The following is a 25590-nucleotide window of genomic DNA, read 5'->3' as shown; positions in this document are numbered from 1 at the left end:
TCTGAATCTAAACAAGTCATTCCTCTTCACCTATTTGTCAGGACAACGAACACTAAGGCTGGAGACCTTAGCATTGTAAAGGATTTGAGCTGACTTTTACAATGGTTATGATTTTATGTATTTTCCCCCAGTTTGCAAATGGAACTGACATTCCTCTTTTTCCCAGTGGCAACTGCAGTAATTGACACCAGGATCATTTTCTACGTGTGAAAAGTTCGTTCTTATTAGCACGTTGGATTCCTGAGCAGAAGCACGTGTCCACACAGATGCGAGAAGCCCTGTATCCGTCCCTGTGCCACAGGGTTTCCAGGGGTGGCTCTTTCTTTCTCTCTTATTGACGTTTTATTGGCCAAAATATCTGAAAGAGTTTATCTGTGTGTTGATTTGTTTTTCCTTCTATGAACTCCTCACGGACAAGGAACCTGCACAGACTTGAGTTCTCTGAGTAATTTGCAAGAGGACTTATTTGGGATACAAGATCTCAGATGGAATTAGATGGAAATAAAGCATTAGATCCTAAGCTCCAATTTAGAGGAGAATATTACTTCCTCTTTCTGTCTCATCTTTCAAGAAGCATCATATTGTTACATGGCTTTCTGAGAAAGTCTGTCCTGTGGCATTTCTGACCTGGGGGGAATGGGACATGAAGGAAGGGAGGGTTTAGACATTAACAGGGCAAACATCCTCATTCTTTATCAGGAAGGAAGCTGATTCTCAACTATTAAAAATGAACCAGTAAAGCTCTGAATAACAGTAAACAGAACAGGGAGGTTATAGCTCAGTGGTAGAATAAGTACTTAGCATGCACAAGGTCTTGGTTTCAGTCCCCAGTATCTCCCTTAAAAAATATAAATAAATAACTAAATAAACCTATCTCATCTCCACCACAAAAAAAAAAAAACCCAAAAGTGAATTAAAAAAAAAAAAAAGAATCTCAAGCAAACAGAATAAAAACAACAGTAGACTCCGAAAGGAAATTTAAAAAGGCTAAAACAAAGCAAAACTTAAAATCATGAAAACAATAACCTGCCACGCACAGCAGCTCAGACCTCTGGTGACTAGACAGGTGTGTGTGTGTGTGTGTATGGCAGGGTTGGGGTAAGAGGATGGCCAGACCGGGAGCATTTTGAATTTGAATTGCAGAAATCAGCTCCTCCATGTTTAGGAACGTGGAAACAGTTCCACGGAGGCTCACCTGTCTCTAGATTTTAAAGAGACAGGTAGAAAAGCAGTCTACTTGGATCAGAATTCAAAGACATATGCAACCTTTTCCACAACCCCCATCTCAAACAGGACCGTTTTTGGATGCTGGGGAAATTGATCTCACACGTGTGTGATGCGAGCACTGGGGGAGACAGGGCAGTCGAGTAGGAGGGAAGTTCAGCACAGACAGTCACCATCAGCAAGCCCCTTATTTACCTGGTGGTGTGTAGGCATTCTGCACTCCGTCCTCGTTTTGCTCTGGGAAGCATGAGAAGCTCACTTCACAGACAGGATGGGTGGCGAGTGAAACAGGGGAGTGATGAGGTGGTACATGACAGGGGGGGCGCCGATGGGATGCCGATGGCAACATGAAAAGGGAAGAAACCAGATTGTCTGCACTAGCGTATTTGCTTTGAGAGGTTCAACAAAAATAAACATGACAGTCGTTTGAAAAATATCAACCATCAAGTACAAACATCATGGTCAAAGTGCTAGCTGGTGCTGATGTGCTACTGTAGTTCACGGTGAGTTTTTAGAGTATTAAGACGAAACTGAACTGAACTGAACCTTCCCCAAATACGACATAGAGCCCAGTTTCCAATTCTAGACACTTGGGTCTCTTCATAAATTTTAAAAGGCATCTGGCCTTTCTGATACTGATGGGGACCCTAACATGTTATTTCTTTTTAGCCACTCAAAGCATGACTGTTTTCTTGGCTTTCACAGCCACTAAAACTGCAACAACCTATATTATGCTTTTCCTTTACCAACTAAGAACATACTTGATGAGGAATGTTTTATCTTCAAATTGATCTTTTTTCTACACTCAAATTCATTTGCTGTATTGAATGCCCTGGTTAAGAAGTCATATATATATATTTTTTAGCTCCTCACCTAAATTCATGGTGGCCCCACTGAATGTTGACCAAGAGGCCCTCACTCAACTCAACCCAAGCATGGTGGACTCCTATTCCCCAGAGCGAGACTGTCCAGGAAGCACCACGACTCCACTGTCTTGAAGGTCATGGTGCCCACCCTCCCGCCACGTCAGGGTGACAACTAGGGAAGGAAGAAACACTGTGTCCTTGGCTGCACAGCAAAAAAAATCAATCACTGAGTACCACGTCATCCCCTTACTCCTCCCTGAAAGTTTCTCCACTTCAAAAAGCCAGAAGAAACTCTTCCATGAGGTGGCTATTCTAAAAACTCGCATCAGATCCTAAGCTTGTGGTCAGGCATGTTATACAGGGACATGGTTGGTCTGTGGGCACAGAGAACAGAGTCCTAATGGAGATTCTGAGTCATTGTGTCCAGGAAGTCACTTGTTCAGAAATCAGCGCAGCACTAAACCTAAGTACACATCCACAGAAGAATCCATTTCAACATTTTGTTACTTTTATCAATATTTTAGGTGAACACATTTTATGAAAAGTCGGTGTACGAAAAAATACTATTATTGAAGTTCTCACAGAAGCTCTGTAATATTAACTCTTTCAGATGACCTGTGTCCTGAAACTTTTTATTACCTAAAAAACATAATTTTATAATTACATAAATACTAGTCCCCAAGACTGCAACCCGTAAAATAGAAAATGTTTGACAATGGATTATGGAGCCCCTTTTCTGTAATTTAACTTAGTATCTAAGCCAACAACAAGGTATACGTTGAAAACTGGTCGGGCATAAATTTTGATTTTGTAAAAAAAGATGCACATATTATGAGCACATAACATTAGTCAGACATTTCCCAGAGTCGCACTTCTGTTAGAATACCTTTACAGTCATTCCTCAGGAGCAGTTCCGTTTTGAACAATGCAACACTGTTACTCTCCAAGGTACTATGCCAAGCTATCATTCACGTGTGAAAACAGAGCCAAGACGAACGTATAACGCTGAGATCAGAACGGAACAAATACCTGTCTTGTTCTGACAAATACTGACTATCCGCATCTCGGGCTCTGTGATCCACCGGGCTGCGGGAGGCATCGTGGTGTCTGGTTGGAGAACGTGACCTTCTCGTGGGATGAATTTCATCTAAACTCCTGAAATGATTTACAAAAATTCACATGCATCGAAGTGTATCAGCTTCCCCAAACAGGCTGACGTGCTAACAGGAGAGACTGGAGGTGACTGGCAGACAGCGGACACGGCTGGGAGAGCGCTGGCCTTGTCACCAAACACCTGTTCTACTGGTATTTATTCCCTACCGTTGCTTTGCCTGCGCTGCATCTCGCCAACCTCCTTTGGCAGCTCATTCAAAAAAGGACCACGATTTTCATCTGCAGATTTAATTAAAATTTCCAAAGTGTATCTCCGGGTAAGATGAAATAGAGGATGACATTACACATGTGTTACGTGCTTTTCCAAACATTTAGACTGCTTCAAAGAGGCAATCCCAAATTTCTTAAAAATACATCCTTGGGCAGAGGGAAGGTGTAACTCAGTGGTAGAGTGCACGCCTAGCATGTAACGAGGTCCTGGGTTCAATCCCCGGTATCTCCATTATAAATAAATATATAAATACATCTAATTACCTCCCCCCCCTCCAAAAAAAAAAAAAAAAAGAACAAAACAAAAATTCTGGGGGCACGGTGGGTACAGCTCAGTGGCAGAGCCTGTGCCTGGCATGCATGAGATCCTGGGTTCAATCCTCAGTGCCTCTGCTAAGGGGGAAAAATAAATAATTAAGAAATAATAAAGAAAATTTAAAAATATTAAAAACTACCCAGAAAATTAAAAAAAAAATACATTCTGCCTCTAACCTTATCTTTCTGGCCACTTCTCATCTCAGGTCTGATTCCTTTACCATACAATTTCTCCCAGCAGGAGAAAAAAAAAAACAAGTAGCAAATGGAATATAAGACAGTTATTCAAAAACGATGCTTGTGACACAAATGTTTTCCACTCCCTGGGAAATTTCTTGAGATTAAGGAACAGAATGTTGCAAAGCTTGGGCAAGGGATAAAAAGGCATTCTGCCTACAAAGCATTCTGAAAGCAGTAATCAACTGACCACACCGTGATTTCTTTTCAGTTAGAGTCTTGGGGCAGTTTGCATTGTGTTCTAGTGAAAAAAGGAACAGTCAGGGATGCTGAGCCCACATCAAAGCCTACCTCTGTAATGGCACATTTGGTAAACGTGAACGCGGCCTTCCCTGATCGTCGCCGCGATGAGGAGACACGGAACGGGAGCGGTGATGGGTGGCTCTCTGCTGCTCTGGCACAGTTAACGTTGCAGGTTTACTTTCTCTAGCACTAGACCTATAACCTACTGGCAAGAGGATACACAAAAAATTAGCCAGTTTTCTTGTATAATACCAACATTCATATGGAGATATGAAATTCTATTTAAAGCAGACACTGACCTATCAGGATAAATGCCATGCAATCTGTATCGCCAGCCGGGTCTTCAAGACTATAAAGTATCTGAACACAGAGTGTAACATACGCATGCGTGAGAATAGGTTACAGTCTGTCTCTAAGGTACCACGGAGATGCTGAAGGTGAACACAACAGCTGATGTCCCACACATCAGGGTGCTGGGTTCTATTTTAACTTAAAGAATGAATGAGTTGGTGATTTTTCAGCAACACAAGTCAAGCACTGGACAGTGAACTGTGATTAACATACAAGTCAATGCTTAGAAATTTGGTGTCTCTTTGAATGTTATTTGATTTTTTCTACCACAGGACACAGTATTTTAGTTGGCTTTCAGATGGCTTCGCTAACAAGAAAATAAAAATGAGATCCTACCAACTGTAATGAACAGAGACAAGGAGCAGGTCTTCACTGTGACAAAAACTGATCGTGAATTTTGCAAACCACAGATGATAACTGCGATTTTCAAACGAAAATAGGGAATGGGTGGAGATGACTCTGGCAATAATGCAGAGGAAAAAATGATCAGATCCACCCTGGACATCTGAAATTATCCCACAAATGTGTTAGTAACATAATTAATACCATTACCATAATTAAAATTAGAAATAAATTCTAAAAGTCATTCTCCCTTGAAGCAAAAGGTTTCTACGATGTCTAACTTAGTTAAAGCAGCAACCTCACATCCGTGGTAACAATTTGCTTAAATTTTTTTCACAAGGGTCCTTACTGCTATTATTGGAAGGGTAATAAAAAGTTCTGTGGCCAAAGAAAAAATAATTATATTTACAACTACATAAAATGTACATGCAACCATGAAAACATTAAATTTAACCAGGCAGTTTGAACTGTTGTTCATTTATTTACTTGATAGCTCCAATGTTATTTTTAAAATATGCCTTGTAACATCATTATTAAAGGCAGACTAACATTCCCCAGCAGTTTATTTGTTGGCGTTATATAATCTTTTCACTAAGCTTAGAGTATAAGGAAGGTTTTTAAACATTTCATAAAGTCCAATTTGGCCATATTCACACCAAAGGAGCTCAGCCCTTTTGTCACTCTTGAAAAACATCAGTAAATCATCACATGATACAACCAAAAGAGGGTGGGGCTGAGGATGTAGCTCAGTGGTAGAGCGAGTGCTTAGCAAGCGCCAGGTCCTGGGTTCAATCCCCAGTACCTCCATCAAAATAGACAAATAAACAGACCTAATTACCTCCCCCTCAAAGCAAAATAAAATAATGTAACTATAAGCGATATAATTAATAATTTCATACACTTTCATTTTATGGCAACATTAATAGCAACTCAGCAGTTATTTTGAATTTCATGTAGAAAGTTTCCTTGTTCAGATGTACAAATTGTAATATTAAGTCTAGAGGGAGACCAACTAAATTTACATGTAGTAAATTTATTTCACAGCTCATTATAAAAAATAGTGGCTGTGTTTAAAGATAACGAATCCATAGTCTGAATTACTTAACCATTTAAAATTACTATTTGGTATCATTTGGTAATATTTGGTATCAGTTATATAATAATTTTAGAAGGTCAGTGTTGAATTGGGAGCACCATTTTAAGATTACAATAGCTATTCAAGGTATATGAATAGAACCATTAGGTTTGGAGTAATTAATTACTGTGAAGTAGCTTTTAGAGAATTTAGGCATCTTGCTGTTAAAAGGGTATAAGGAACTATTTTCTTGGGTTCTTTGTATTTACACAGAAAATAATGTCTTTTTTATCCTATGCTAATATTCACTCATAGTTCTTCATCCGCTTTTTTGTAATACTTTGTTTTTTCACATTATATTGAATTTATTGTTGAGAACAGGCACCCTACCTCCAGAAGAAGGTAAGAGGGAACTGTTAGTTTACGCTCATTTCAATGTTTCAGTGGTTCAAAGTTAGAGGGTTTTTGTTTTTTTCCATTTTCTGAATTTGCAGGAATGGTCTGAAAGTTGAGGTTGCCAGGTATCTTGCCCTAGATGAAGGCATTCTGTGTGTGTTTATTTTTATTCTTCTTAAGCAGCTAATATTATTAACTTACTTATTTATGAACTTGGCTCTTTTCATTTATTTATTTATTTATTTATTTATTTATTTATTTATTTATTTATTTATTTATTTATTTTAGTGGAGGTACTGAGGACTGAACCCAGGACCTTGTGCGCGCTAAGCATGTGCTATACCACTGAGCTATACCCTCCCTTCTAGGTTGTTTGGTTGTTGTTGTTGTCTTTTCTTTTTTTCTTTTTTTTCAGTTTTGTCTCTGGGTTTTCTTTAATGGAGATACTAGGGACTGAACCCAGGAACTTGGGAGTGAACCTAGGACCTCGTGCATGCTAAGCATACACTCTACCACTGAGCTATACCCTCCCTCCTATTTTAAATCACAGTAAGTCCATGACAACCTTAAAGGTAACAAAATGTAGTCTCAGCTGCTTCTAGACCTCAGCCTCCCCAAGTGGAGAAAGATGGTAACACATCAAACAAGAGCCCAGAACCAGGAGTTCTGGAGAAGCCTAGGTATTAGAAAGTGGAAGGTTCACTTTGCTGTACACCTGAAACTAACATTGTAAATCAGCTACAATTCAATAAAAAATAAAATTTAATAAAAAAGTGGAAGGTTCAGCTGTGGTAGAACATCTAAGTGAAATGGGTGAGTGTCTTTAGGAAACATACAAGCAGAAACTTCACTGATGCCGTAAACATAGGTAGAACTGACATCCACCTGGGAACCGATTTCTCTCCCAACTGGACTCCAGGAAACATAGAAGCAAACTTGTAATCAGCCTGTAAGAGTGCATGGTCATCTATCAAAGTGCTATGTATTAACTTACGCTGGTACTTGAGTTTCTTGCCCTTATTTTACAATCTTTCCTCTTTATTTAAAATATATCGTAGGGGGGCGGGTATAGCTCAGTGGTAGAATACATGCTTAGTATGCATGAGGTCCTGTGGTCAGTTCCCAGTACCTCCATTAAAAAAGGAAGAATAAATTAACCTAATAACCTCCTCCCAAAATAAAATAAAATAAATTTTTAAAAAGTCTTTTAAATAAAAAAAAAACTGTATCATGTATTACTGTGTGACTTGCTACATTACATTTGCCACACAGGGACATCTTTAGAAGCTATCCATTTTGGATCAATGAAGAAAACCCCTAGAAACACAAATAAATTCCATTATCTTCTTTATTAATTTATGAAGAAATCTCTGGAACATAAGATATTATTTATTGGCTTATGTAATTTATTAATAATACTCTACTAAAAGTTTGCCTCCTTGCATTTTAAACACTAAATAAAAATGAATATTGTTTGAAATGACATTTAGACACTGCTTCTAGGTGATAAAAGGGATTATATATGGCATCTATCAGTATGGAATATAAATATATCCAGAATTCAGAATACTAATACCACTGTAGTCAGTCCTAAAACTCCCATTTTGGCTGTTATCCAGGTGATCCCTCAGGGAAAGAAGAAGAAATCCATTGTTTTTAGTAAATATTTATTGAATTCGCCCTTCATTCATTCACTGTCCTATCTCATGATAAAAATACAAAATTTTAGGTGAATAAAATGTGAGAACCACCCACAGAAAGTAAATTCTATTTAGATGAGTTGGAAATGACATTAAGTTGGATTAACAAGCCAAGACTTTTGTTAGAAACATTTGTTGACTTTCCTACCGGGAATCAACTGATGCCTACTTACATATGCCAAGGCACACCATGCACAATTACTTTTCCTCTGTCAATTTCATGAAAAAGCAATATTCTGTTACATTTTGTGTGGAGTTTTCTGGGTAGAATGTGTCTAATTATTATGATCCTTTTAGAAATCAACAAAATCAGAAAGCAAAATATGAGATGTTATCCACAGTTCTCCACTATTGTTTAAAACTCTCACGGACGGTCTGATACCAAAGAGAAAATGTCTCAGTGTATAGATAGCCACAGAACCAGATTTATGGCAGGATATCTGCTACTTTCATACAGCAGTCAAGTACTTTATTTTCTCTGAATCACACAGAGCAAGTCAAACCTAGTTTTAGGGAATTCTCCATAATTTTTTCCTAGTTTTAATAAAGTCTTATGCATCTCACTAAATTGTGAACCTCATCACCAGTGTGGTATCTGTCTATTGACCAGAATCACTGCCCTCAAATTAAGTGCATCCCCATCTGGGAAATTATGCAAATTAAGGGGACATACATCAATATCATCCTAAAGAAATGTCTTTAATAACTCATATTTATATATTCCAAGATTTTCTCTTTAATTTCTTCTGACTTGAATATTTCCTTACTTCGTATTAGTTAAGTAAAAGGATCTGGATTAGGGCCCCAAAAAGAAGCCTTTACTACTTGGTTTTACTCACTTTCTGACTAGAGTCCGATGAGAAATGTAGATTTGAACTGTACAATGTCACAGAAATTTTACTCATTTATACAACAGCCAAAGGATGTTGACTTAAAACGAATACTGAATCTTTCTAAAGTATTTTCTTTTTTTAAAACATACATACATGTTCTGGGTATAATCAGCGGTGAGCACATCACGAAAGCATTAAAAGGTAAGCCATGCCACATGCACTTTGAAACCCTGCCATGCACCTGTCTCAGTATATTCCATGGAAGGCTACGTTATTTTCAGAAACAGAGGAAGGAAAAATCAGAGACATACAATAGAAAACGTCGGAAAATGGAATTTTTATTTAAAAAAAATTCACCATATCCTTTCAAAATGACCTTCAGATTTTCACTTATGCCCGGAGCATTGTGAAATGCTGATTTTAACGTCGCTAGCCATGCTGCTGAGGACGAACCTGACTAAATTAAGTGGGGGTGTTCGTGAGTAGTCACCAGTCCGTATTAATTAAACTTGCTTAATAATTTGGAACACAAGTCACCATGGAATAATATAATACAGACTTCTCTGTGTTATAAATCTCCAGCTGAGTACCCCCAAAGAAGTCTGGAAATCAGCAGTGAAAGCAAACAGAGCAGCTCAGGGAAGCCGGCCATGCGCTCCCCCCACGCACCTGGAGGGACCACTCCAATGCCATCATCAGCCTCATAATCTGAGATGTCACTGTCACTGATTCGCTGAGACCCTGCACAACAGGAAGGGAAACAGATGCCTCCGTCTGCTCGGTTCAGGAAACATCAAGGACACCGCCAAGTTTTCTTTTTGCTTAAAAAAATGCTAATGACATTATAACTAAGTACTTTTTTCTTTTTCTCACTGGATTACTGGTTGATTACACAGGGTAGTAAAGGACACGAATGAGCAGCCAGAGGAAGAGACACATGGGGGGCAGCTGAAGGGCCAAAAGCACAGAGACCCTTCTGCCCTGCGGAGGTCGGGGCGCACCTCCCACCCCCGCCCCAGGACCTGGATGCATTCTTGTTCACGGACCTGGCAGCTCTCTGGACACCATTTTTAAGCATTTTTATGGAGGCATCATTATGTAAGCATGATTGACCTAATCACTGGCGACTGGTGGTTAATTCAACCTCCAGCCCTCCTGCCTACTGGGTAGAGGCAGGATGTGAGGCTGAAAGTTCCAACCCTCTAATCACAGGCAACCAGCTCCCATCCTTAGGGGCTTCTCAAAAGTCACTGCATTAACAAACTGAGGGGAGTCTGAAGGTGAACCACAAGAGCCACCTTCTCTCTCTTATCACTTAGGAAATGCCAAGGGTTTTAGGAATTTTGCTAGGAATGGGGATGAAGACCAGACACATATATTTCTACTTATAAACCAGAATATTCTACTATCTACTTATCTATATCAATGAGAGTTCCACTGGTGAAACAGAACCATTAGGAAGTGATATATATCCAGCAAGGTAAGTATGACTGAGTACTTTGGAACAAGAATAATAAGTTTACACTGAGCTGACTTTAAAGGGATATTTGTTCTCCAAGGATAACATTTTCTCTGTATCCCTGTAGTCACTGAAGACATATAGAGAGAAGGGGATTTCGATGAATAGTATTTTGACTTTTCAAACTATTTTCTAAGTGAGGTATTACATGAAAGTCTAGAGCAAAGTGTATATACTGTTTTCTACCCAAGGAAGCACCCACCTCTGCAGTTCAGGAAGGATGGGGCTGAGTGGTAAGGTTCAAAGAGAACTTTCTTGGCTGGAACTCTCCTGAGCTCATATTCCTAAAAGGACGTCAGGGCCCTTTATAAAATATTCATGTTTAGCCTTCCAAATTAGCCATTATACTGCATTAAACATCAATTTTGAGGAAGTGAATGATCAGAGAAGCACTAACATGAAATATTTAATTATAGGAGGAAAACCGTGTGGTTCCAGATGCCCAAAATGAGACTTTCATTTGTTCATTTGTTCAGTTAGAGATTTAGTCATCATGCAAAAATTAATGAGTAAGTGCAGGAAAAAATACTGTTTTTCCCCATCACCAGATGAGTAACAGCAAACCTACTTCAGACTGCTTTTGAAAAAAAAATGTTTCTTATGAATAACAATACAAAAAATATCCAGGAATTATACAGTGATTAAGACCTTACATGTGGCTATCTATCGATAATGACAGAAATTATCCTATCAGTCAACCGCTACACAACTCAATCACTCGTGGGCAAAGAATTGTAATTTTAGAGGTTTTAAACTTTCAGCTCTGGAATTATTCCCACTATATTATATACATATACATACATACATATTACTTCCATTGGGTAAATGGGGGAAATGGTGTTGCCAAGTCTCTCTACATAGATGAATAATTTTTCGATATTTTGATCTCTGATAAACATATGAAAAAGCATCTTGAATGTTAATGTCTAAGTGGATCACTACGACACAGTTACTTCTGGGAACTGAAAGACTTTTAACCTACTTTGTAGTTTTTTGCTGGCGGTTTCCCCATGAATGTGTCTCCTCGGCAGGAAAGGTGATGGCTGAGGAAGAGGTAGTGAGGACTCATCGTGTGTCTGAAGCTTGTACCAGTGTGGTTCATCGTCTAAAAGCGCTGTCTCCAGTTCTATGAGGATCTGAAAGGGCAGTTCTCCGGTTAGACCAAGCACCTTTCCCACAGCGTAAGACAAAAGCAATCAGAATTAACACACATCACAGAAGCAACATGATGAATCTGACTTGAACCTTCACCATATACATCACCTCGCCAAGAAATTCACTCTCTTCTTCTTGCACTCTTGGTTGATCCCACACAGTTATTTCTAACATTCGTTCTCTAAAATCTCTACGATGCACATGTGAATAGACAAAAGTTTGATTCCATTTGGGTTCTAGTACTTTCTTGACTGTTTTGGTTCTCCTTTTACTTTTATCGCTGAAAAATAAGTAGGTTTTGTAAATGAAAAAGCAAAAAACAAGTGAACACTGCCATCTACTGTAGTTACATGGAATACTGCTACTGGGTTGTTGACCATTTTTAATTCATCACTTTTAACATAAGAGTCTGAAAGGCCTTGAAATTAATACGACTCTAGCTTTAACTACCATGCAAGCAGTAGTTATGATTATAGATCTGCATACACAAAGGTACATTCTAAAGATGTAGCTATCGGGGTAGAGTAGAGCTCAGTGGTAGAGCACATGCTTAGCCTGCACGAGGTCCTGGGTTCAATCCCCAGGCTAAATAAATAAATAAATAAACCTAATTACCTCCCTTCTCAAACAATTTAAAAAATAAAATTTAAAAAAATGATGTAGCTATCAAAGACTAATAGATGTATGAACAAGGTAATGAAAATTTTAAAATTTGATTAGTTTAATGAAATACAAGGCTTGAGGGAATATTTTTAGGGCTAATATAGTTTATTCCCTCTAGAGAATTAACTACTATGTTTTAAAACTATATCACAGGTGTATGCATATGTCCAAACTCATCGGAATGCGCATATTAAGTATGTGAAATGTTTGGTATATCAGCTTTGCCTCAATAAAGCTTTAAAACATAAATGAAACTATATCCCTGGAGAGGAAATTCTACTTTTTTCAATTAGTAAAGACTTTTGCATATTTTTTTTCTTAAATGATCCCCTACCTTCTATCTGGAAGAAAATACATTTTTACATAGGGATTCCTGGGACGCCCATCTACCCGCGGCGGTAGATCTGTTGCCTGCAGCACGTTCACAATTAGCTGGTGGCCCACTTTATCATACCACAGTTTCACCTGAGGGCGACGGAGACGGAAATGATTATCTGTAAACACCACGAGGTATTATCACTTTACCAAAAACATATTAAAATTATTTTTTGGAGAAGGGCATTTTTAATTGCAATACGGTTGAATTAGAGATATTATTTCTGCAAAGAATACCAACTTGAAAGCATAACCACTTAAAACCTGACTGTTCCTGGCTTTCAAACGTGACTTACAGATTGGCAGGCCTGCAGTGTTGGTTCATACTTTCTTCTGTCATGTTATGAAATAAAACTAATGATAAAATTCTGTATCAAAAAACTAAGGGAAGAGGAGGAGACTGAAATAACTATCCTTGTTTTTAAATGCTCAGTGCAAGTGTTTGGTGATTCTGACTATTTTAACGATGACACCATGACTAAATGCATGTTGGGGGACCACCTCTAGCTGAGTAAGTCTGGCCTTAGGGACAATATATACAAATAACTGGGAAGAGAGCAGGCAGGACACGGACCCTGAGCCTCCTTCCCACCAGGGACTGCAGGTTTCTGCTACTTTTTCTCATTTACCTTTTACAGTTAAGCTGTTACAGGTTAATTTTTGTGAGAGGAGTCAAAGAACAAAGGAAGGTACAGTGCATAAATGATGCCTTTAAACAAAGTGAAGGCCAAATGACATTTCTACTAGGCTTCATGACAGTCCGAACAAAGAACAACAGGAAAACCAACACATTGAAATATTCCTGTCAAACCCCTAAGAACCAGAACTTTCTCAGTCAATACAGTTTACTTGTGCTGGTGGTGGACAAGGTTAACTTTTAATTTTTTTTTAAAGTTATTAGTTAGTTTTGGGTTTATGGTTAAATAAGAACTCTGAGCATAAATTATTTAGTAGGCATATACTGGAATACATGTGAGTCATTATAACAAAATAAGCTAATTTTTCTAAGGGACAGATTAAGAATTCAAACCCGTATCTGTGTCAGTCCATATCTCTGATCCTAATTAATACCAGAAGTATGTTTTTCCATAAAACTGAAGTGGATTTTTTGTCCCTCTTAAAATACAGGTGACATGTATGAAAGTTTTACATATATGCTGAAACAAAAAAGATGGCAGGGACCAGACCGAGATATTCACCCTACTAAAAAGAGAAGTTAAAACCAAGACAGGTTTTAAAAATAACACCAAGCTTACAGTTTTCTTCTTTGTTTAATTAAAACTAAGAGAAAAATGGCAGAAACAGACTATAGAAATCCACACATTACCCAAGTAGCAAAATATCAACTATTTATAGAATAATTTGAACTTAAGTTATTAATACAAATGTCCTGTGTTCTACCATAATCTACATAGATGTGGCTTTTCCTAATAATTAGCCACAGTTTCTCTATCCAGATCTCCCCAGATCCCATATTAGGCCACAGCGAGGAAAACTGTAGGTTTTTCAGACTATTATCAGCAATGAAAAGTATTGTCAAATGTCTTAAGAAGTGAAAAAAAATTTATGTATACACATGGCTGAACTAGTATGCTGTACACCAGAAATTGACACAACATTGTAAACTGACTATACTTCAATTAAAAAAAAATATATATATATATATGTATTTTAAATTTAAGTTTCTCAAGATCTAGGCTCAGAAGGTTTTTAAGGAAATACAGCATGACTTTTTGAGTTTATTATGTCTAATCGACTCCTTACCTTAGAAACTTTTATATAGCACAGAAAAAGTAATTGATATTTTATGTACTAATTTTATCATGTATCAATGTTCAGAACATCTGGCACATGGTAGGCACTCAATAAATATTTTCAAATAAATATATGTATCAAGGAAAAATCTCATCAATGCATATAAATTGATGAAGTAGATTAGGCTATTAAATGACTATGAATCTATCACAGGCTTCAAAGAAAGGCAACATTTTAAAAAACAGACTCAGAACAGTAAGCAAATCCAAATGGTCTCTAATAGCTACAAAAAAAAAAAAAATCACATACAGAAAGTTGTCCTGGTAAGACTTGCGGGGCATCTTTCAGAGCTCCAGGGCTTGTTGGAGAAATAACAGAAATGGAAGGTCTTTCCATCTTCTGAGATTCAAAGGAACTTGAACCTAAAATGAGAAAAAAAAATGTAAGTACTTTTCAGTAACATGTTGGTAACATACATGTGGAGAATAAATATTTGTAATGAAATGTTAAATGCGTCTGTTACCTGTATAAAACAATAATTCAATACCAACGTTAAGAGCAGAACGTACATTCAACCAGATAGGCACAGGAAGTTATTGTATCTTCTTTGATTAACTGCTTATTTTAAACGTATTTAAAATGATACAAACAAATATTGTATCTACTTGCTTCAATCTTTAAGTCCTGATTTTCTACATTTGTAGAGGGTACTGCACAGTGTAGGCTCCTGGGTAACTGCACACAGAGTTAAAGGCTTCATGCTTTTAGGAATAATAAAGATGGTACCTGTTATGTTAACTACCTTAGGCCCTACATTATGACATCTATTATAGTCTTACAGAAATGAAAGTGAATGCACATAAAATGTAACATATGAGCTGCATCTAAGCTTAGATAGAATTCATCATTGTTTTAGTATAAGACTTACGTTTCCGTCGGTTTTGATCTTCCAGGATCAGTGCCCTGAATGCCTGAGAATGCTGTCTACTGATTCACTCGTGGAGGGGGCTGGCTCCCCGCTCAGCCCCTCTGTGAGGCCCTTCTCCCCTCTTTTGAAATGAAATCCCCTCTCCCCAGATCACTGATAAAGCGTTCACAATCAGCAGCATGGAATGTCTGCAGAATGCTATCATCACCTCGACACATACAACCTTGAACCCTTATTAGCCTCATTGAGAAAACACTATTTATGAATCATTTCCCAAAGGTGTATCCTTCACCCTGTTTTTCCCCATACATGCAAATTAAGCTTAAATTAAACCACATAGAATCATTCTGTACTTTCCAAAGACATTTAACTATAAGAAACAGTGCTATGAAAGTCTTTGCTACCATGTCCCTTTTATGAAGTATTCTTAGGATAATTTGGCTTTTGTGTCTCAGTACAGACACCTCTGCTTCTAACTGTCAGTATGTTTCTAATATCACAGCGAAATGTAGCATCAACACTATAAATTATGCAATTGGTTCCGTTTCCCTCTTTATATTGCAAAAACACAAACCCAAATCTCTAGCAGGTATGCAGGACCATGTTGCTATGCATTTGCTATACTAACCTAAACTCCACTTCCTTGTTTATCTCACTCATATATTTTCTTTCTTCTTGTAGCCATTACTTGTTTTCCCTTTAAATCACCTTGTGTGTTGTATTTCTATACTCTGGGTTTCATAATAACACTTGGTCATCAAGCCCAAGTATGAGTGATTTAACACCGATTTGCTGTAAATATCTGGGTCATTTCCACATTGTCCTTGAAAACATCCTTACACACACCATCACCTTCTGTCATCTGGGCTCATCTGGAATTGCTTTAATAACGAGGGAGCTAATTCAACCCTCTAGCCTCAGTCCCTTGACCCCTTTATTTATTTCCGCTGAAATTTACCTGTATCCACCTACTCACTTCCATGATCATATCTGACATGGTTAGGCTGTATTAAAATTATTTGTTAATGTGCCCATTTCCTCCACTAGACGGCTCATGAGCCTGAGCTAATTTCTGGTCAAACTGAATAATCCAGTATCACAATACATTTTATGCATGGCAAATAGAACTATTACTGATATATTAATTTAGCTCTGTTGACATCCGGTTATGATGCAGAAGGGTATTGCCAATAATGACTTTTCATAGCCATACACACTCACACACACACACACACACACACGGATACATACTCACACACAAGAGTAGAAAGAGGAAAATCTGAAAACAGAACTTCTTTTGGTTTCAGTGATTGCGATGAGTGTCAACTCATTCATGTCAAATAACTAAAGAAAACAGGCAGCTTATACTCACTGGACTCCAGTGGGGGATGGGAGCTCTCAGGGATCCGTGGAATGTCACTAAAAGAAACAGGATATGGTGAAAATCCCGTTAGCTAAAGCATCCTGCCTGAGGCCATCCCAGCCACACTGTATTTCAGTGGTGTGAAAAGTCCTTTGGGGTCTTTACACGTGTGGAAATGGACAGGACTTACTATTCAGGCAATTACTAATGTGCATGGATGTCAAACACCACACAAAAAAAAAACTGCAATAAAAATAAGTTTTTATATATTTAATAGCAAAACACTTTAACATGACAACAATCAGACTAATATTGTGGCTGCAGTTACCACAATATTTTTACTACCAAAACAGCAGGTTTTGGAAATTAAAAAAATGTTAAAGGCAATATCTTATTTCAATTTTGGAAAATCAAAATGACACATATTTTACAAATCAGTAATATGCTTTACAAACACATCTGAAAGAGTTTACTGAATGAAAGGGATGGAGACGTCTCTTGATAATAAAAATAATATGATGAGTATCGTGGGCAAAGATAATAAAATGAAAAAGATGAATTGCTTCGGAAATTAAAAAAATGTTTCAAGCTTGCAACAAAAAAAGCCAAAAGATTTTATATATGTGAATATATAATTCATATACACATATATAGCCCTATATAGAGATTCACATCTCTATGCTGAAATTAGCTAAATATGTGATCATTTCCTGGGTGATTAGAAAGTGACTTCTTGTGAGAACACCGTTCCTGTCACACTCACAAATTACTCTGAATAAATATTTAATATCACCTCGGCTTAATCTATTATCTACTGTGGCCCTAAGAAATGACCAGCTTCGTTTGGGAACTGCACTCTATAATTAAACTATTTAACCTCCATTTTCCAAGATATTTTAATGTCAGTTTAAGGAGATTAACAATATCCAAGTATTAACACGACATATCAAAGCAGACTGGAATTAGCTAGTGCCAACAGAATTATTAGAATATCATTTAAGAATTTGTAACCTCTTATGCTGTGAACTAACTTCGCTTCTTTGCACTTTTAGGCGAGGGGGACATTAGAAACAAAAACAGTTTTCTGTTTGATTATTTTCTTGACTCTTCATTTTCACTTTTTGGGGCAAAGTAATTCTCATAACCACCTACAATTTATACTTCTTACAAATGATAATTCATCCTGTGTTGTGTACTTTATAAATATATTTAATTATAGATTTACGTATAACTAGTAATTTGTATAAAATACATATTTTACGTGATAGTTTAAAGACGACTTTTCAACACCTAAAACACAAGAAATCAACCATTTATCTTCTGCTACTTTCTTCTAAATTCATCAAGGCAAATAAAAGTCTATTTTTAAAATCTAGAAACTATAATGCTTCAGATGGTAAAACTTCTTTGAAAATCAGCCTCAAGGACAATTATGAAAATCCAATTTGGAACTCTGAAACCAGGTACAAGCTTTGATTTTCATGCGCCCCTGAAAGAAGGATCGTGGAGAAGTTGTAAAAAAAATTTTTAAAGTGATTTTGAATTAAAATGTATTTATCATTTATTGCTTCAGTAATATTTTCAGGTATAAATTTCCACTTGACATTTACACAAACCTCCTTAATGAGTTCCAATCACAAGTAAGGAGATAAAATAGTTCTAATAACAATTACAAGCATAAAGGTCAAGAATATCACATTTGATAGGTGGGCAAAAATGGTCAGTACATCAAGAGGGTGAATGTCTTTTAGATCATGTGATCATCGTGCACGTATGTTACGTTTGGAATGACTCTTGGAATCACTACCCCACTGAACTATGAACAAACTTCTGCTTAAATTGATTATAGAACTACATTAAAAATAATTATTAAATAAATTATTATTCTTTCAAGATTCTAATAATTTCTCTATTAACTGGAAAGTAGATGCCAGATTTGATTTTTATTTAAATATAATCTTTGCAGTCCCATATTCCTTAGAATTCCATACTCCATGACAGTTTAGGGTTTGGCTATGCAGAAAATACTTTATAAATTATTTTCATACAAAAGTAGAAATAATGAAAATGTTATTCCAGTCCACTTTAATTGTCTGTTAGTTTTTTTTAAGATGCCATGAATCAATGGTATTTTAGCTAATTGCTTTAAAAACCACTATGTATTTAAAAGTTTTGGCAGTGTGCACAATGCTTGGTTTTAAACTTGATTTTTTATACTTTTGATTCATTTTCGAATTTACTTACCTCTTTTCCAGCCTCATATTTACTCAGCACTAGAACACGTCATGTAAAACTAGCATAAATTACATAGTGTTGCTAGTTTTTAAAAAAAATCTATATGGAAATGTGCAATACTTCTGCAAATGTCTCCAATGTTTACTCTTAATAATCACCACTCAAAATTGGTTATAAGCTTGCCTTTATTTTAGAGTTACATATATATATTATTTTGTGGAATAAATGATCACATAGTTTAAGTTCTTTGAGAGTAAGGATAATTATATTTTCTTGTATGTTTTGCATTGACAAATATTCATAAGGACAACAAAAAATTTAAGGTTACTACTTTTTCAACATAAGAAGTCTTGAATTAATGGCTCCATAATATCTTAGAGAATACTAAAAAAAAAAAAAAAAAAAGGGAATAATTTTCAAAAATACATTTGAACTAAGCCAACTATAATGAGACAGTTCATAATGCCTTCCAAAAAACTATAGACAGGCAAAATGAATGTTCTGGACTTTGTGGATTAGTTAGGAAAATCTACCAATATGGGAACTCTATATTCAGATACAGAAAATATCTCATTGGCTATAGATAATTTAATTATGCTGTAAATTAGAATTTAAAATATCATACCAATTATTATGACCAATTAAGATGTTAAACTATTTCACACTTTCTTGATTTTAAATAAAATTTGGGACTACCTACCCATGGGTAAAAATATAGAAACAATATTCCATTCTTAGTAGGATAATAAAAAGTTCATGTAGACATATGAGATCATTACTATTTTAAGTATCAGAAGAAGATGAGTTTATTACTGATGACTCCCTTTAAGGAAATACTACAATGATTTAGAATTACTAAAAATAAATAGTTCTACCATTAAAAGAAAATATTTTTACTTTATAGTTCACTTCTGAAAAATACATATCAATACTTTTTGATACTGCAATTGTTAAATTGTGGAGCTTCTAAGATGTAGTGAAGAAAATTCAGGATTCAAGTTTAAAAAAATTATAAGATTTAAAAATCTATGCCCATATTTGAAGAAAAATCTATCCATATTAACATGTACTGTATGAATGTATAAACTTCTTTTTAAAATCCTGCTAATACATGTAATTTACTAAACTTAAGAAGTAAGTTTTTTTAGCCTTACCCAATAGGCCTTGAAACAATAATTTCAACTTGAGGTTCTGATTTTGATTCTAAAATAATGTTGTAAACTTCTTCATTTGTAGCTCCCGGCAGGGGTTTACCATTCCATTCTAGAACTTCATCCCCTTGAATTTAAAAAAAAGGGTATTTTTTTACCTTATATATTCTGTTTATTTTTCTTATCTTTTCTCTTTTTTTAACAAAGAAATGCAAAACATATACAAATAGTTTTAACTGTCTAGGCTCTGCTCTCAAAAGCAAATTGATTGCCAGATGTCAGCCAAATGGTTCTTCTAAACACTTTTTTCTTTTCTTTCTTTTCTTTTTCTTTCCCCCATAGAATATTACTGGTCACTGGAAATAGTACAATACAAAACTACTTTTATCTTTTGATAAATATCAGAAATAATATAAAAGTCATCTCATGCTATGGGATGGAATTAGCACAGCCTATTTGGAAACATTAAAAAATAATAATTAGCAGCATGCCTTTCATATAATAAATGTAGGTGGCGCTACATGTGAAAGATTATTAAATGCTGCATAAATCCCGCTGCTTTACTTTTGGTAGAAATCACAATTACCATTTGTTAGCATGAGTTTTCCAATTATAAGTCATGCTTCATTGCCTTTACCAATGCACAACAGAATAAAAATGCATGAAAGGGTTTGAATCCGTACCCAGAGGGGAACGCAGGTAGCCGTGGCAAAGTTACAAAGCAAGCAGATGTAAAACTTGCATGACAGTTAGCCCACTTCCAGATGTTCATAACACACTCATTCTACACATAGTATATATTGTGAGCATTAAAGTAAAATTAGAAAATACTTGCAAAATAATTAAAAATACAGTACTTCCTAGTTTTTAAAATAATGTCAGATTAATCAAGGAGTGTAATACAATATTAAAACATACAGGTTAACAACTTGTTATTTTAACAAGCGTTCTCACCAAAGATTGTTTGGAGAAAACGATTTATTTTCATAAATATTTAGAGCAATATTAAGTTTCAAACATCTCTGCCCAGTACCTTCAATTGACAACAGCAGGTTCAGCTGAAATATCCCAGCTTCAGTGATCTTTTGAGGTGTCTTAATTTTTTTTTGATATTTCAGCTTATTGTGTTGTTCTCAGTGCCTCTAACAGTTTAGCAGCTAAGTAAATGTATGTCAAACTAATGGATCATATCACCGTTATACATTTTAGAGATAACTATAAACGTGAATTTTTTAGTTTTTAGTGATGCCTTTATAACAAAAAAGGAGAAAATTTTTGTTTTTCTGGAATTATTTTTAAATCATTCTTTGCCCCACCCCCAAATCTTTGCTTACTCAAAAGAAAAAAAAAGAATAAATATCTGAAAAGCAAATAATGCTGCTTTGGTTTGGCAAGAGTATGGTTATTAGCAAGAGATAAATGACTTCTGATAGTTTGACCTAAGATGTTACTTAGCAGTTTTCAAATAGACAATGAATACACTTTACTATTAAAAAAAAGAAATAAAATAATATTAAGTTAAAATATATTAGAGGAGTCTTTTACATTTTTTGATAAGAGAAATAAAATTCACATCATGTGAATGTATACATAAGTGTGTGTGTACACGCTCTGCATATGAAAAAATATTTTCTAAGACGATACTTACACATATTTTCTATTCTGTTACATTCTATTTCACTTTTTTTAAATGATGAACACAAACCATTAAATAGACTTTACTACCCAGTAATGAGTGGCAGAGTGGCAATCAACATTTTGCCAAAAACACTGCATTATAAAATTCTTCTTTTTATAGATGGCAACCTGGAGGCATCACTTTTAACATCAAATTACCTTAATATATGGATTTATTTATTTAGAAATCAGTAACTTCTAAACTAGGTGGTCTCTTTAACAGTATTGCTTTATATTTGAATAGTCTTTTCAGGTGGATGTAGATTATGATGATATCAAGATGAAAAAGAGGCTTTCTCCTGTCCTTAGATTTGATGGAAGAGAAATACAGAAATAAACACCTTTCATAAAGTGTTGTACACAATGATGGGAGCTCCTCTGGGGAACAGAAGGAGAGCCAGGCAGTGCCAGGGAGGTGGTCGTTAGTGGCTGCCCAGGTGAGAGATCAGGAAACACTTCAGAACTAAAGTAACTCTAGATGAGTTTGGAGAGATGGGAAGGACTCCAACAGGCAAAGCATGGGAGCAGGAAGGAAAGCAACCAAGTAGACAAGAGGCACTGACCAGGTCTGGGAGGTGGACACAGCTTGCCGGGACCTACAGGCAGACCGCCAGGGCTGCAGGCCAAGTAAATGGGAAGTAAGTGGCCAGAACTGTCAAAAGGGGACAAGCTACAGGGCTCAAACTCGAGTAGAGGGTGACTGAGAGACACCAAAGGGTCTTAATAAGGAGAGTGTCCTTGTCAATACTGTGCTTTTGCTGATGAAACTAAGCAGTGAGTGGTGCAGAGCATGGACTTAAGGGAACAGCAGGAGAAAAAGCTGTGGCCAGATTAAAGCGAGACTGCAAAGGTTGAACAAAGGTCACGCTGATAAAAACAAAATAAACTGTAGTATTACAGGCCAATGATGTTTATATGCAACAGAAGGGGAAAAAAACAGTTCCTAAATAATCATGTAAATCAAACAGGATATATTACCTAATTTTTAAAAATACCTTTTTTCAAATACATCAATTGCTTCAAGTGAAAAGTACACTTAGATGTTTTATATTTATTTAACACTTTAGGTTTGTTTCTCAGGCTCCAGGCACATAAGGGTGTTAAATAAATGAAACTAATCACTAAGGAATATATAATATAGAAAAAGCCCTTTGCTAACTTCCTTATGTAATTTTCTATGAAAACACAAAGACAAAAGTTAAATGCCATGGTGTTTATAATCTGATCTGCAAATTCGTATTTCTGTGGTTAAAGCTCTCTTACATTAGAGTCACAAAGGATTTGTGTACTTTTCAAGACCTATTTTCCAGTTATTAAACAAGCAGAGATTCAATGTCTGGGCAAAGTCACTCCTGACTGAGTTACTTCTTTATAGAACCCTAACAAGCCCCTGATAAGAAACAGTGTGCTATACTTCCACACATCTTCAAAGCTGATGGATCCGCAGATGGAGGAAAAAACCCTGATTTGGCTTTTCTCTCTCTACGCCACCTGCAGAGAAAGTCCTCAATGATTTTGAACTGATATCCTGGTCACCAGTTACAACAAAAACATCCTCAACAGTCCTAGAATATCTTTCTAAAGGGCTCAGTCATGATTACCTTAAGGTATAAAAACTGAAAGCATTGTCTAAAAATGTTTTCTTTCCATGTGCTCTGGGTTATTAATCCTCAATTTTACACTTCAGCCTACTCTGTTTCCTTCATAATTGTCTGACACGCTAACCAAAAGATGTCTACTAGACTCTGGGGTAAACTGGAAAAAATATGTTAATATGATTTTTACTAAAATCAAAATTCAATAACTTAAGAAAAATAGATTTTGAAGTACGTTGCTACTAAGCAAGGTACATTCAAATATATTAAATGAGTTTATCGCTTCATGTTAAGGTCACAGAGCGACATACTGTAAATTTCCAAGTATCAAGAAGTTGCACACCCATATGAGTATAATGTATGTCACATTTTAAATTAAATTAAATATAATTAATTTAAATTAACACAATTTAAATTAACAAATATTTTATTACACAATCTGTGTAAGAAATGTGATTATATTTTATTAAAAACACTGGTACTGAATAAGTCTTTTGGGACCACTATGAAAAACTTTAATAGTTACAATAATTTCAAATTTAAAGAACAAAACAGTGATATTATTTTCTTAGGCTAAACTGTTTTGGATTTTTGAAGCACCATGATGAAGCCATCTACAAAAATTAGGAATCCCTTAGCATTTTACATCTCTTTATTTTTATATAAATTTAAAAATATTCCTACTCACTGTCTCCAAACTGTTACCAATGTAGTTACCTATTATTACAGTCACTAAGTCTGTATTAGGAAAAAAGTAATCTTTATGCATGCATTAAAATTAGTTATTCACTTAACTGACATATATAGAACTTACCCCTAATGGAAAACCACCAACTCATGCACAGAGTACACATTATTTAAATGTTAAAAAAGAAACTTTACCTGCTCTGAGGTGTCCAACTACGTCTGCAAGGCTACCCTTCTTTACTTTGGTGATGAAGGCACCAAGGCGTCCTAAGTCAGTCATCTTCCCTCCAACCACCTGGATAATGATAGACTCGTAAGTGCCTAAGACTCACACTGAAACAGAAGGTCACTCGTTGGAGGTATTAATCCTACAGCCTTTAGGATGTGTTTAGAACTGAGTGTAGGAAAAAAATGAAGTGAAATGCATTGTTGATGGAGGGGTCCCGCGGTACAGGTGTGAAAAGAAACCACATCTCATTACAGGGGAGATGACCTTGAATTCTAGGGACGTTCACGTACCAGCCCCTCACATGGACCCCACAACGGAGGGTCCACGGACAACATACATCCTTAGACACAAGGGCCGGGTCTCCCCCATCACACAGCAAGTGTCTGACACTTGACTAACTCGGGTTCATTGTCTCCATCCTCTAAATTAACACCTACCATTTGAATTTCTATATTCAGATAATGCCCCATTGTGACATGAGACCTGGACCTCTTTTGTATACTTTTAAGAGAATGTAGGTCTAAGACAAGAAAGGGGGTTTTCAAAAAAAATAATTAATTTATTTATTTTAATTGAAATATAGTCAGTTTACAATGTGTTAATTTCTGGTGTACAGCATAGTGATTCAGTTATACATATTTATATATTCTTTTTCATATTCTTTTTCATTATAGGCTATTACAAGGTATTGAATATAGTTCCCTGTGCTCTACAGTAGGGCCTTGTTGTTTATCTCTTTTATATATAGTAGATAATATCTGCAAATTCCAAACTCTCAATTTATCCCTCCACCCCTCCCTTCCCCTTTGGCAACCATACGTTTGTTTTCTATGTCTGTGAGTCTGTTTTTGTCTATAAGACTGGAGATCTGAACCAAGAACAGGCCGATTTGGGGAAGCAATTTACCAGGGTACAGAGTAATAGCCTAAGTTCATCTCAGCTACCAACCTCATCTGAATGCCCTCCCTCATCTGAAACAACATGTGATCTCATCTAACCCTCCAAGTCTGAGTTCTACTGCTGCGTAATGAACACTCTCACCTGACTTGTCCTCCATGCATAAAACTGAAATACACCTGAAAGTTTCTGAGTGTAATTTCTCCCAATGCGGGGGGGGGGGGGTAAATGTATATAATTAAAAATGACACGGATATTGTCAAAAGTTGAGGTTGATCCATGTTCTTAGGGTCACACCCAAGAGTGGAGGTGATCAGAATTATTTCATTGGAAGAGAAATCAATGGTACTAATCAATAGGGTGATATTAACTGAATATTTTTTGAAGTTGGATTAA

The 25590-nt window shown here is 36.1% G+C and overlaps 1 protein-coding gene across 1 annotated transcript in view; it reads right to left on the bottom strand.

The window, feature by feature from the left end:
• Positions 1–25590, bottom strand: part of RIMS1 (regulating synaptic membrane exocytosis 1) — a 451285-nt gene that overhangs the window by 134130 nt on the left and 291565 nt on the right. The window contains 11 exon segments of the mRNA XM_074368769.1: positions 1420–1482; positions 3120–3245; positions 4317–4473; positions 9635–9706; positions 11467–11620; positions 11748–11919; positions 12637–12767; positions 14742–14854; positions 16733–16779; positions 20113–20236; positions 24264–24363. Coding sequence (XP_074224870.1) covers positions 1420–1482; positions 3120–3245; positions 4317–4473; positions 9635–9706; positions 11467–11620; positions 11748–11919; positions 12637–12767; positions 14742–14854; positions 16733–16779; positions 20113–20236; positions 24264–24363 — 1259 coding nt within the window.

The sequence above is a fragment of the Camelus bactrianus genome, chromosome 8, assembly GCF_048773025.1.
Source record: "Camelus bactrianus isolate YW-2024 breed Bactrian camel chromosome 8, ASM4877302v1, whole genome shotgun sequence".
Taxonomy (NCBI): Eukaryota; Metazoa; Chordata; class Mammalia; order Artiodactyla; family Camelidae; genus Camelus; species Camelus bactrianus.
This window is presented reverse-complemented; position numbering and strand designations above follow the sequence as displayed.